This window comes from Fukomys damarensis, unplaced genomic scaffold, assembly GCF_012274545.1.
Source record: "Fukomys damarensis isolate Sample0158 unplaced genomic scaffold, DMR_v1.0_HiC HiC_scaffold_39, whole genome shotgun sequence".
Lineage (NCBI taxonomy): Eukaryota > Metazoa > Chordata > Mammalia > Rodentia > Bathyergidae > Fukomys > Fukomys damarensis.
This window is the reverse complement of record NW_022900951.1, coordinates 63,216,560-63,230,572: the sequence shown is the minus strand read 5'-3', so window position 1 is coordinate 63,230,572 and position 14,013 is coordinate 63,216,560. Positions and strand designations below refer to the sequence as shown.

The 14,013-nt window shown below is 32.5% G+C and overlaps 1 protein-coding gene across 1 annotated transcript in view; it reads left to right on the top strand.

The window, feature by feature from the left end:
* Positions 1–14,013, top strand: part of Brwd3 (bromodomain and WD repeat domain containing 3) — a 169,737-nt gene that overhangs the window by 145,431 nt on the left and 10,293 nt on the right. Inside the window, exons 25-34 of the mRNA XM_010631085.2 lie at positions 2,954–3,061; positions 5,549–5,673; positions 6,593–6,675; positions 8,919–9,030; positions 9,940–10,001; positions 10,098–10,253; positions 10,898–11,018; positions 12,345–12,470; positions 12,559–12,637; positions 13,283–13,339. Of these exons, the coding sequence (XP_010629387.1) occupies positions 2,954–3,061; positions 5,549–5,673; positions 6,593–6,675; positions 8,919–9,030; positions 9,940–10,001; positions 10,098–10,253; positions 10,898–11,018; positions 12,345–12,470; positions 12,559–12,637; positions 13,283–13,339 (1,029 nt within the window). The remainder of the gene's footprint in view (positions 1–2,953; positions 3,062–5,548; positions 5,674–6,592; positions 6,676–8,918; positions 9,031–9,939; positions 10,002–10,097; positions 10,254–10,897; positions 11,019–12,344; positions 12,471–12,558; positions 12,638–13,282; positions 13,340–14,013) is intronic.

Below are 14,013 nucleotides of genomic sequence, written 5' to 3'. Positions count from 1 at the left end.
ATACTCATATAAATAATAATAATATTACTTATAAATTAAAAAAATATATTCCTACAAATAGAAATCCCATATATAATAATTTAACCCAAATAATAAAACCATATCTATTATCTCATTCCACTAATATTTATCTTCTTACTATATATCCTATTACTATTCTATTTTATATAAAATAAAATCCCAACACATATATTTAACAAACACCAATAAATCAAAACTCTCCAACATAAAACTACCCTCTCCTTTCTCAAAATGTCTACAACATATTAAATTGCTCCATTAAAACGATACTATTTATTATTTATTACCCGATCTAATAAATATTACTCTTCAATAAATACCAAAATATCTAAAACCACCTCATATATATTTAGATCTTTCTTTAACTAAAATACTTCATAATTCTACTAAAAACCCACCTACAAAAAAATAAAAAAACTTTTAAAAAGCATAAAATAACTACTACAATTGTTAAAAATAAAATATTAAATCTACACAATACAGTTATACAAAATGCCAATCACAAATAATGAGATTTTCTATTCACTAATCCTACTACTCAACAATATTTTTCTATGATATTTACACCTATATTATTAATCATTTTGACTTTAATAATTCTTTATATCTGTAATTGTTAAATATATCAAAAAATAAATTATATCAATCTTTTATATTACAAAAATTCCACATTAATTATACCTATACCTCAACCCAACCCTAAAACCAAATATAAAAAAATTAAAACTTTAAATTAAAAAAACTTAAATTAAGACTTCCAACTCTCTAAGACACATAATCACTAATTCACCTCTTCTTTCCCTAGATACCTGGCCAGTTCCCTAAAAAAAAAGCAGGGAGGACTTTGTTAAAAAGACCAAATATTCTTAACATCAAAATAAAAAATATGATACATTCCACCCCTCCCAAACCCGTGGCCAGGGCCTAGTTAAAACATAACTACAAACACATTCACCTATTTCACACAAAAAGTTCAAATAATTTTACTACCTTTATCTAAAAAACTATAAAAACAACCCACCTAACCCAGACTACTACTACTATCTTACGCCCAAAATTAAAACCTGTAGCCAAAGGGATTACTAAAGAGACCCATACTATATTACAAATAATAAACCTAATTCCTACAACATTCCAATATTATTACCAAAAAGCCTAAAAATAATTTCCCAGATAGAATCCCTCTTACTATTAAAAAACTCTCTTTCTTTATCCTCTGCATTCTTACTTTTATTTTGTATATACACATATCCTTCAATAAACTTTCCCTTTTATACTTATTTAAGACTGATAAACATTCTTTTAACAAATCAAACCAAATTAATTAAAAAACCATACACGACAAAAGACAATAAATAAAATTTATCCTAACAGTTGCCCACCCACTTCACTTCTCAAAGGCATTTACGGGGCAGAGCCACAAGGTGAGGCAGGAAGAAAGTGGGACAAAACTATAAGATCCAGTGGAAAAACCCAAGGTGGGCATGAGGTGGGACAAAACCATGATCAGCCAATAAGATTGCAAGTACAGTTGCCCAGGTAATATTGATTAAATGGAGATCAAATAGGTAAGCTAGTAACATAGCAAGCTTACTTGGATTTCTGGGAAGGAATGGGCTAGCTAGGAATGTTTTGTTCCCCAATTAAGGCGATTGATGTCTATTTAGAATATCAGTCAGTGCTATTTATCCCCAGGCAAAATGTGTGAGTGTGGTAGTTTCTCTCTTTTTAATATTAACTTCTGTGAATGTGCCTTAGTTGTTTTCTATGCTTAGGGCTCTAACTCATCTGTGTGCAATATTATGACAGGGTTCTTATTTACTTTTTAATCACTATAGTCATTTTATTTACTAATATTGAACTACTTTTCATTTTCTACTTGGATTTTTAGCTATTAGATATTCTCATTTAGACAATTTTGATTGGTAGTACATTTTTAAATCTCAGAATATTTTTGTGTTACTTCTATTTACTTATCTCTATTACTACTTTAAACTCTTAAGAGGAAAAGAAATCTTCCTTAAAAATGTAAACTATGCTAGCAAATGCTGTCTTAGAAAATTGCAGAGACTTGCCATGCACTTGGATTCATTTTCTGCCCATATTTTGCCATCTGTGATGTGAACCATTTTTTAACCCATCAAGTCTTATAAAAGTGTAATTTGAAGTCATCTTGAAATAACTCCAATAACTTGTAATTTGTATTGTTTATATAAAATTATAGACTGTTTCAAAAATATCAATATTTAGAATATTAATTATAATTTTCAATATACAAATTTTCCGTATTTGAGACAGAGCCTCACCATTCAGTCTGAGCTGGTCTTGAACTCACTGTGTAGCTCATGCTGGCCTCAAACTCACTTTGATCCAGAGTGCTGGAATTAGAGTCATGCATCACCACACCCAGCCTTGCAATATAACAATTTAAAATTTAACCGTGTGTTACATTTTGTGTACATCTGTCATGAATCTTTTTCTTTGGATTTGTGAAGCTACCTGGGAGAAAAGAATGATGCATGCAGTTTATATGATGTGGATCTTTTCTTTTCTTTTTTTTTTCCTTTTCTTTCTTTTTGGAGACAGGGTCTCACTGGGTAATTCAGGCTAGTCTTGAAATCACTATGTAGCCCAGGCTGACCTCAAACTCCTGGCCATCCCCTCCTGCCCCAGCCTCCCAAATGCTGGGATTACAGGCATTCACCACCACACCTAGCACAATATGGTTCTTAGTACAGGGTTACAAAGACATGAATATTGAATGAATATCATTTGGTAGAGAAAAGTACCTTTATTGCACAAAGTATTTTCAAAATAGTAATTATTTGTTTTCTGGAAATAGAAGAGGATATTTGTAGAAAATATATTGAGATATATAGAGTTGTTGATAAGTAGATTGCTAATTTTTGATATTGTATGTTTTTTGTTTTAGCTTATTTATTTTAGGCAAGGACATGAAGCTTATGTACGGGCTGTAAGAAAGTCAAAAATATATAGCGTTAATTTACAAAAACAGCCATGGAATAAAATGGATCTCAGGGTAAGTTTACCAAATTCATAAGCTGTGCAATTATTGCAGCTTTGAGGTTATTTTACTCATAAGCTTTATATTATTTTCATACATATTTAACTGTTATGTATCTGAAATAAAACTTTATATAATACTCTTGTAGAAGTTGCTCTTATGAGTTGCATAATATATGTTACTTGAAATTTGTATACTGTCTCTTGTCTTTGTGATTTGACTAATTTCTCTAAAGCTTTATATCCTCTAGTTTATACCATTCCACTTCCAGAGCAAAGCAGGAGTTCCCTAGTGTAGATATTTTCCTTGTTTGTACATTCTGGAAACTAAGTAAGTGATAAAGTATGTGGATTAAAAGGCTTCTCAAGGTTCTGGAAGCTTTGGGATATATTAAATACCTTAAATCACAAGAAGCTTACAAACTTGTGGTGTTTTTGGAACGTGTCTTTTGATGTAGTATCCATATAGCTGCTTATACTGAATAACACATATACGTCAATTTAACACTGAAGCATTTTCTTTTTCTTTCTTTTTAGTTTTTGGTACTGGGGATTGAACTCGGGTCCTTGTGCTTGCAAGGCAGGCCACTGAACCGCTGAGCTAAATCCCCAGCCCCAACATTGAAGCATTTTCTGCCAATAAGTAGATATCCACCCCTCTATTCATGTATATTTAAATACATACCCTACATACATACATTCATGTGTTTATGTACATAATACCATTATTTCTTCTTAAGTTTAATATGTCTTTTTTTTTAAAGTTCAGCGTATAAGAGACTAGAGTAATTTGGCCAGGGTTTTCTATGTAAATGAAGGGTTTTGTGTGATGATGTTTAGCAAGAAGGATACAAGAAATAATCTACATAATAACTGATAATAAAGATTTATTAAAACACTTATAGGACCTGCATGGCAAGACCAAGGTCCTGAGTTTGATCCCTGGTACCAGGGGAAAAAAACTGTAGGAAAAATGCATTAGTATTATAAAGTGCTAAAATGTCTTATGGAAGGAACTTAATATAATTAGGTAGCTTCTAGTATAAAGGGATAAAAACCATCTGTTATGAATCAGGTAAAAATTAAGTTATTTTTCAGAATCAAGGGAATAAAGTATGTAATTTTAAATTTTTATTCCTAGCTTTGTGTTTCTAGGAAATTGTGAGAGGTACAGTAGCCTATGCCTGCCTACAATATCCTATGCTTGCCATCTCTTAAGTGTGACTAACAATCAGTTCATGTGCAAGGTTGTTGTAACATGATATTGGAGGCATTCCAAGATAAGACATACATGTGCATCATATATATTTGTATGCTCACATAATATACTTCTCATAGGAGTGTGCCTTTTGACTAGACACAAACACATAATTCCTTGTTTTTGTTTTAAGAATATATGACCTAAGGCCGAGGATTTAGCTCAGTGGTTCCACCGCCTCATAAGTACAAGGACCCAAGTTCAATCCCTGGTACCCCCAAAAAATAAATAAATAAAAAACAATATATGATCTATCTATACCCCAGGCCTATAGAATTCGATTTTGTAAGAGTAGATACATTGATAATGAAAAATTGCCTAGGGTATTCTGCTACTTGTCCTTGGTTTAGAACCCTTCCTCCTAAAAGAACCTTCTATTAGCGTTAAAACCTATATCTTAGTTACTTTTCTTATTGTTGAGACAAAATACTGGACATCCAAAGTTAAAGGAGGAAAGACAAGCAGAAGACAGCAAAAATAAGGGACCTTAACAGCATCTGTTGGTCCCCTTTATCTTATCCAGACTACTTAGGGTAGCACTCACACCCTTAATCCTAGTGCTGCTAGCCTAGTATTACACCATGAATCAATCCCAGCATCACACACTCTAGATCCAAGAACCTCTGCAAAAGCTCCAACAAGGACTACATGAGACTTTTGGGAGACATCTAAACACAAGCCATAACATTCCACCTCTGACCTCCCAAAAGCCTTATGCGGTCATAATAGGGCTTTTTCAGAAGCAGCTGGATCTAGAGTGTGTGATGCTGGAACTGATTCATGGTGCAGTGCTAGGTTCAAGGGTACTAAGATTAAGGATATCAGTTCTACCCACCCTACATAGTCTGGATAAAATAAAGGGGCATAAAGGTGCTGTTAAGGTCCCTTGTTGCTTTTGCTGTCTTCTACTTCCATGAACTGGTTCTCCTCTGCATTGTCCCTCTGCCAAGCCACCCTGCCTTGGAGCCAGCCCATTATGGACTGAAACCTCTACAGATGTGAACTAAATAAAGCCTTCCCCCTTTAATATTAAGTGTCCAATATTTTGTCTCAGCAACAAGAGAAAAGTAACTTTAAACACAAGCCATAAAAACCTATGTCTTTTATCTTTAATGCTCAGTCTAGTGTCTAGCATTTGATAAATATTAGCATAATTCTTAAAATTTTCAAGTAATAATGACATATGTGAACAGTAGGTAGTTATTCACATTGCAAATAGTGATTTATTGGTATTTTCATGAATAGGAACAAGAATTCGTTAAGATTGTAGGAATCAAATACGAGGTTGGACCACCTACACTATGTTGCTTGAAGCTTGCATTTCTGGATCCCATTTCAGGCAAAATGACTGGAGAGTCTTTTTCCATTAAGTAAGTAGTTATTTCTGTGTGTGTGTGTGTGTGTGTGTGTGTGTGTGCCCATTGTATATTCTGCAAAGTATAAGACTCAGGGAGGGAGGGAGAAAACACAACAGCAGAACTACAGGGTTTAGGGTCAGAAGACCAAATTAATTCTTGTTTTGTTTCCCCATTTAATAGCTATACATACGATATGAATGGGTGGATGGATGGATGGATGTGTGAGTGGTTGCTGGATTGATTCATGAACAAGTTTACTCAATTTCATATAAAATGAAAAAGCAAATATGTGAATATTTCCTCAGGTTTATTGTAATGAATCAAAAACATACACAAGTTACCAACAGTATGATTGAAATATGGTAGTTAGTCTTATTTCTATTAAGAAAATAAAGTGGGCTGGGGATTTAGCTCAATGATGCTGTTGCCTACCTTGCTAGCACATTGTTCTGAGTTCATTCTCCAGTACTGCAATAAATAAAATAAATAAATAAACAAACAAACCTATGGCTTGTTTCATAAAGTTGAATTTAAAATCTAAGATGAAAGGACACATCATTTATTTTCTAGGCTTTAGAAACCTTTACTGGCTTCTGGGTAAAGTGGTACATGCCTGTAAACCCAGAAGAAGGAGGAATTGAGGCAGAAGGATCAGAAGTTCAAGACAACTGATTTAGCAAGTTCCTGTCTCAAAAAAGCAAAAAGAAAAAAACTTTATTGTTATATTTATATTACTAAATAGATATAGTAGTAGGCAGGTACTCCTCAATAGATCAGACCAGATAGAATTTATGTGAAGACTTTTTGAGGGACTGTGAGGTTTGTAATAGTTTGTTCCATGAACTCCACATTCAACATATGTCATTGGATATTTAGTAAATATCAAGTATTGTTATATCTCTCAATTGATTTTCATTTATTTTTTGTACAGGTATCATGACATGCCAGATGTCATTGATTTCCTTGTGCTACATCAGTTTTATAATGAAGCCAAAGAAAGGAACTGGCAAATTGGTAAGTATAGAATTATCATTTAATAACAATTAAACTAGAAGTAAGTAATGTTTTAACTCTGATTCAACAGTAACTATTGTAACATTTAACCAGCCAAAGCTGTTGGTGAAGCTACAAAAATTAAAATTTGCTTTTCAGTTACATTTATATGATTTTTATGCAAATTTTGTGGACTATAGAACAGTTCCTCTTTATTGTGAAGTTCATTTTCCATAGTTTTACTTGCCTATCTTTAGATGGAGTTAGAAAATATAAAATGTAAAATTGCAAAAGTAAACAATTCAACAATTATAAATTTCATGTTCTTCTGAATAATATAATGACATCGTGCACCATCATACTCCATCCTACTAGCGATGTGAATCATTCCTCTGTCCAGTGTGTCCATGCTACACTTCCTGCCTGTTAGTCACTTAGCTATGTGGTCAACTCTCTTGAGTATCACAGTACTTGTGTTCAGGTAACCCTTATGTAGTTGCCTAAAGACTATGACACAGCATCCAGATATTTTACCTCACTTCATCTCATCATTAGACACTACATCATCTCATGTCATCACAAGAATAAGAATGAGTATAGTAAAATATATTTTGAGAGGTCATACTCACATAAATTTTATTAGAGTATAGTTTATAATTGTTCTGTTTTATTATTGGTTGTTTTTGCTAGTTTCTGTGTCTAATTCATTAATTAAACTTTATCATAGCTATGTGTGTATGGGAAAAATTAGTAAGTAGAGCAGGTTCTCTGTATCCTTGGTTTCTGCATGTATGGATCAAGCCAAACATGAATCAGAAATATTTTAAAAATTGCATCTGTTATTAAACATTTAAACTTTTTTCAGTTTCTTAAATAATATAGTATAACAAATGTTAACATCATTCATATTTTATTATATATTAGAAATTATTTAAAATATACAGAAAGATGTGCATTAGTTATATCCAAATACTATGCTATTTTGGACTTTAGCATCCTTATTTTGGAGTATTTGTGGTTCACCAATACCAATGAATGACTGTGTAGTGTTCAATGCAGTACTGTCTGCAGTTTCAGGCATTCACTGCAGATATTGGGGAATATTCCCCAGGGATAACGGGAGACTACTGTAATCTCTGAGCCTACTACACATACTTACTTTTTTAGTAAAGAAATCTGAATTGAAAAATTCTCAAATTTTGGTTGATCTTTGGAGTACTTTATACTTGGGTCATAAACATACCACTGTAGATTCTGCCTGCCTGCCTGCCTTTTTTCCTTGTTCCTTCCTTTCCCCATCCTTCTTCTGCCCTCTGCCTCTTATTTCTCTGTATCTCTCTTTTTTTTTTCTTTCTCTGATTAGGAACGGCAGAATAATGATCATTTAACCGTAGCAAAGCCATAATTTTGGAAGAATAGGTCTGCTCAGTCTGACGTGAAGATCTTGCTCTGTCGCATACTAGTATTTGATCTTGGCAAATTTTTAACTTCTCAGTATTTACTCCCTTTATCTTGAAAATGGAAATCACATTAGTATATGTGTAGAGTTGATGTGAACAAAATGTCAGTAATTTGTATGAAGTCCTTATATACCTGATAGGTATTAAACTCTATGTAGGTGTTGCTCATTAGTATTTTTAAATTCTCTGATGTATAAGATATTTTTATTCATAATGATTTTGATTTGTAATCCTTAGCTATTTAAAGGCAGAACATTAGTACAGATTAAAAGTCTCTAGTCAAAACTCCAAATCCCAAAACATTCTGAGCAACATGAGGCATTTCATATTTCAGGTTTTTGGGTAAGGGATATTTAACTGGTAACATAAATGCAAATATTCCAAAATCTGGAAACTCCAAACTTATAAATATTTCTGGCCCCAGACATTTCAGATAAAGCATACTCAGCTTGTCAAAAAATATTTTTAAAGGAAAAGAAACTAAAAGAAAGAAACACATATTAACATACATGCTATATAGTAAGGAGTATGCTTCATGATAATCCCAAATAATTGATAGAATTTAATGGTATATTTATTAAAGAAGACATGAACATACATATTTTATTTTGAGAAGATTTCTACCACTTGGAAATCAAAATACTTGAAGAGGGTAAATGTAAAATTTACTTATAAAGTAAACTCAGATTGAAACATCTGATAAAGATAGATATAGTGTTAGTTTTTGCCTTCAAGTAATTTAGAGTGGAAACAGAGCTGACATTCTCAAGAGCACCTTTTTAAGAATTTTTAACAATGTTACAGGTGATAAATTCCGCAGTATAATTGATGATGCCTGGTGGTTTGGAACTGTGGAGAGTCAGCAGCCTTTTCAACCAGAATATCCTGATAGTTCTTTCCAGTGTTACAGTGTTCAGTAAGTAAAGTTATGGTCTTTTATGCTTTATGGAATACTATAGTGTTATATGACTTCTGCATAAACCTTACCAGGAATAATAATTTTTATCTGTTACTAGTCTTATAATACATATACCTGGAAGGAAGTAATCATAGTACCTATTGGAATAAATTTGATGGTAAACAAAAACTGAACACATTTCTACCTCCTTTATTATCTACATTTTCTCTTAAGTATTTCTGTTTTAAATAATAATTAAAATTATATTTTCATGAAAGATACTGAAATAAATTTAATCTTTAAAGCAATTTTAAAAATCTGGAATATAGCAGTTAATAGTCTTTTGTAATGATATGAATTCTACACAGAAGTGACTGTTTTATATTTTGAGGTCTTATTTTTATTATATTTACTTCAATTCTTCTTGAAATCCCATAGTCGTAAAGTTCCTTATAATCGAAGCTCCTTAAAAATGAAACAAAAATGTTTATTCTGTGAAGATTGAGTTTTTAAAGTCTCCATATTGTAGATCACAAGGAATAATAACATTTTGGAAATACTTTAATACTTAATCTGTTAGGCCAAAAGTAGATTGAGAATTGATAAGTTAAGTAAATTCTTTTCACCTAAAAGATACTTTCCAAACTATATTGTTGTCTCCCTAGCTCAATACTGAATATATGGTTGTTTGGAACAAGAACAACAACAAAAAAACTAGTAAGATTAGATTTACTACCTATAAATTTCATATTGGTGGTCCATGTTTCCTCTGTAGGTAGTTTTATATTAGTTTTACATAAGCAAAGTTGTACTTTATTGAATGCTATATTGTCACCTTCCAAATTTCACTCTGAGGAAGTCGTGCAAATTATGTTAGAATCTGAAAAAAATGATTGTGAATTTGATTTCCATCTTGTTTTTTAATAGCTGGGACAATAATGAGAGAGAAAAGATGAGCCCCTGGGATATGGAACCAATTCCGGAAGGAAGTAAATATGCATTTTAAAATGAATTATAATTATTTTACAAGTAAAATAATATAATTTTGCAAACTAATTATTTATACATTTTTATCTTATACCTAGCTGCCTTTCCAGATGAAGTTGGTGCAGGTGTTCCTGTGTCTCAGGAGGAACTGACTGCTTTGCTATATAAACCCCAGGAAGGAGAATGGGGGGCTCATTCCAGAGATGAGGAATGTGAACGAGTTATTCAGGGCATCAACCACCTTCTTTCTCTGGGTATGATCAATGTGAAATCATACTAGGATAACAAATGGGAGCTAGGAAAACAAGGATAATTTTAAAGTTCTGCAAGAGGGAATACAGTTTATCACTGTATACTTCATTTTCAATTCAAGAGGCTTAGTGATTCCAGTTTTAATATTAACATTTTTATATGGCTGGGCAAAGCAATAACTGATGAATTGTCAGCACTCAGGGAGGAATGGTTAACAGTGAAGGAAGGCCTGCAAGCATCTTTAGTTTTTGAGTCATTTGGCTCGCTAGCTGTTTCCTGAGCCTGACTTGCATTGGTCCCTTGGTAAAGAAAGTGGGTGAGTAATAATATTTCACCCACATGAATAGTTATATTTTCTAAAATGTATTGCTTGAGAAGTTTGGAAGTTGTTTAGAGAAAACATAGAATTTTGAAGATAAATACACTGCTTGTTTTTTTTTAATTACCTGATTTGAACCAATTTATCATGCATGATACAGATATCATGTCCTAATAAAACGAATAACCTTATATTTGCATAAGAGTATCATTATTGTTTCAGAAATGTAGCCTATCAACCCTGCTTTCTTATTTCAAAGGGAATTTTCATTAACAGAAATTGTTAGTGTCTTCTTTAACTACTTTTTTGATCTTGGTAATTTTGTAGATTTTGCCAGCCCCTTTGCTGTTCCAGTGGATCTCAGTGCCTACCCCTTATATTGTACTGTAGTTGCTTATCCAACTGACCTCAATACCATCAGGCGGAGACTTGAAAATCGATTTTACAGGTTTGTTTAGTTTTATCATTTATAAAATGCATAGGTGTGTGGCTCTTGCTTACTTTTTGGTGATCTGTATTTTTATAGTATAAAATGATCATCTACAGACCCACTCATTTCAAGATACCAATTCTCTTTATTCAGTAGATTCTCAGGATAAGAAAGGTATAGGAGAAAGAGGAAAATATGGATAGCACACACCAGTTGTGTGTAATATGAAAGTACAATTAACTTCTCTTTATTAAACACAATTAGAATTTAGAAATGGGAAGAAAGGAGCTAAAGGTGTAGCGAAGGTGGGATGGGTAGGGGAAGGGTAATAAGGGAAAAGAAAAAAATGTGAGATAATGAAAAGATGAAAATAAAGTGTTTGTAGATGGGGAGGGGAGGAGGGGGTGAAGGGAGGGCAGGGGTAAGGGGAAAAAATGAGAATCAAGACTTGTCATGTACAGGTACAAGATCCCAAAAATGAATGTAACTGTACTGTATCCCTAAAATGTACCAATAAACTCAATTAAAGCTGAAAAAAAACACAATTAGAGTGGTTTATGGATTCTAGGATGCTACAGAAACATGGAGCATGTTTAAATCCTCTTTGACAAATTAAGTAGCAGTTAATTAGATTTAATTGCAGCCTTGAAATAAATAAATACATTTATGCAAAGGACCAAGTTAGTTTTTTCATGGTTTCAGTTGAGAGAAGGATGATTATAGAAGGGCTTTGAGGGCCAGTTCTTGGTCTCTTTCTTATCCAACTCTTCCACCAGAACTATAGTATTCCATGAACTGATGAGTCTGCTTCTTATAATTGAAAGTTAAATGTATTTGTATAACATATATTATTTAATTTAGTAAAATATGTTGTAACTAGGTAAAAAATACTGTCATTTTCTACAGTGTGGCTTTTTCTTTTTTTTTCAGCTTTAATTGAGTTTATTGGTACATTTTAGGGATACAGTACAGTTACATTCATTGTTGGGATCTTGGCTTTTTCTTTTAATCTTCATGACTTTTTCCCAGAAAATTAAATGTTATTTTAACTTTATCAAATATTTTTTATTGTTTTTGTCAAATTACTCTACCTCAGTGTTCTTAGCTCTGTTCCAAGTTGTATTAGGCAATCTAGTTGTTCAAAATTCTTCCCTGTGTTTAAAATCCTGAAACTAAATCATCCCTTTTTGCATACAGTAGTCATACCTATATTTTGAGTCGTATTCTTATATTGGAACACCTTTGACATATCATGGTTAAGTGCCTAGTTATTCTATATTATATGTTTCTAGAATATAATTTAAATGTATCAACCAAGTCTAAGAGAATATTTTTTTTCCATAGGAGAATATCAGCTTTAATGTGGGAGGTACGCTACATTGAACATAATGCTAGGACTTTCAATGAGCCAGACAGTCCTATAGTTAAAGCAGCCAAAATTGTAACTGACGTCTTACTTCGATTTATTGGGTAAGAAGCACTTTTCTGTTTCAGTGAGACTAATTTCTGATTTTTAAAGAATAAATTTAAATATATTTGGACATATTTTGTTTCTTAGGGATCAAAGTTGTACTGATATACTCGATACTTACAATAAAATTAAAGCAGAAGAACTAAACAGTACAGATGCAGAAGAGGTAAGAGTCAGCACAATAAATAAGAATGTATTTCTTGTTTGTTTGAAATATGGTAGGTGCTACATGTAAATGTTCCAATTGATCATGAGCAGTGAAAGACTGTAGGATGCTGGCTGAACATTTGCATCTTCTTATATTAAATTCTTTGATCTCTGCTCAGATGAAATATACAAGAAATATAATAGTACTATAGGGTTTTGTTAGGGAGAGGTGGCCAGACATCCTATGTGACTTAGTGACTTTCAGTGACAAGATATCAATACTTTATTTTCCATCCCTTAAAATATAAGACAAAACACTCGATATTTTAAAAGGAGAATTTCATAGGTTAGGATACTAAGTAAGCATATCAATATAAATTTTTTAAAAAAGATGTAAACTTAAGCAGATACCAATTACTACACCTTGTCTATTTTCTATTGTAATTTAAAGCAAAACTTTGTTTAGTTCTTTTTTTCTAGTATATTTTCTAATTTGTACGTAGTATATTGGCAGAGGTCTCTCTCCAGCCTTTGTTCTGCTATTAGCTCCAGTGAAAGAAAGTTACTCATGATTATGTTTCCTGTTTTCTTGTAAATGTCCATCTAATTCATAAGACTTTTAATGTAACTTAACATCTTCTTCCACTCTCTTCTTTTAATTTAGGATACAGAAATTATTGACTTAGATTCAGATGGTCCTGGTACATCATCTGGTAGAAGGGTAAGTAAATAAGTGAACTCCTGAGAAGAAACACTTTCAGTCCTCCTGCATCAAGGATCCCAAAAACCAGACTACCTATTTGGAATTGTAGTTGAACTCTATGGTATGGCTGACTACTGATGTCAAAGATTTATTACAGCAAGGCTATAAGAATATACAGCTGAGTCACAGGGGAAAAGACTCATGCAAAATCTGGGGGAATCATGTTCAGGTTTTCTATGTCTCCTCTTTCTTATAAGGGACCACACAGTGTACTCTCCTGCCAGCAATGAAAATGGAGCAACATGTGTGTGATTAGAGATTCAGTACCTAAGAATTTTGTTAGGGACTGGTTATGTAGGCACTCTGTTCTTAGCATATACAAGGACTCCAGATTCCTATTAAGAAAGCAGGTATTCAGCCTAAATCACATTGCTTGTGCTATCTTGACACAGTAAATCGCCTTCATAATTTAGGAAACAGTTCTAGTGCCATGTTTCCAAATGCCAACCATGGATCAATCTTTTAAGTGATGCTATGCTGAAGATAACAGCCTGTTGTGTTAAATCTTTGCTGCATATTTCCACTCTATCATAATTAGAGATACAGTTCTATAAAATTTAAAATATCTTTTGAAATACTTACTGAAAAGGTTCATAACAAAAAGACATTGAATGGTAAAAACTAGAATTTAT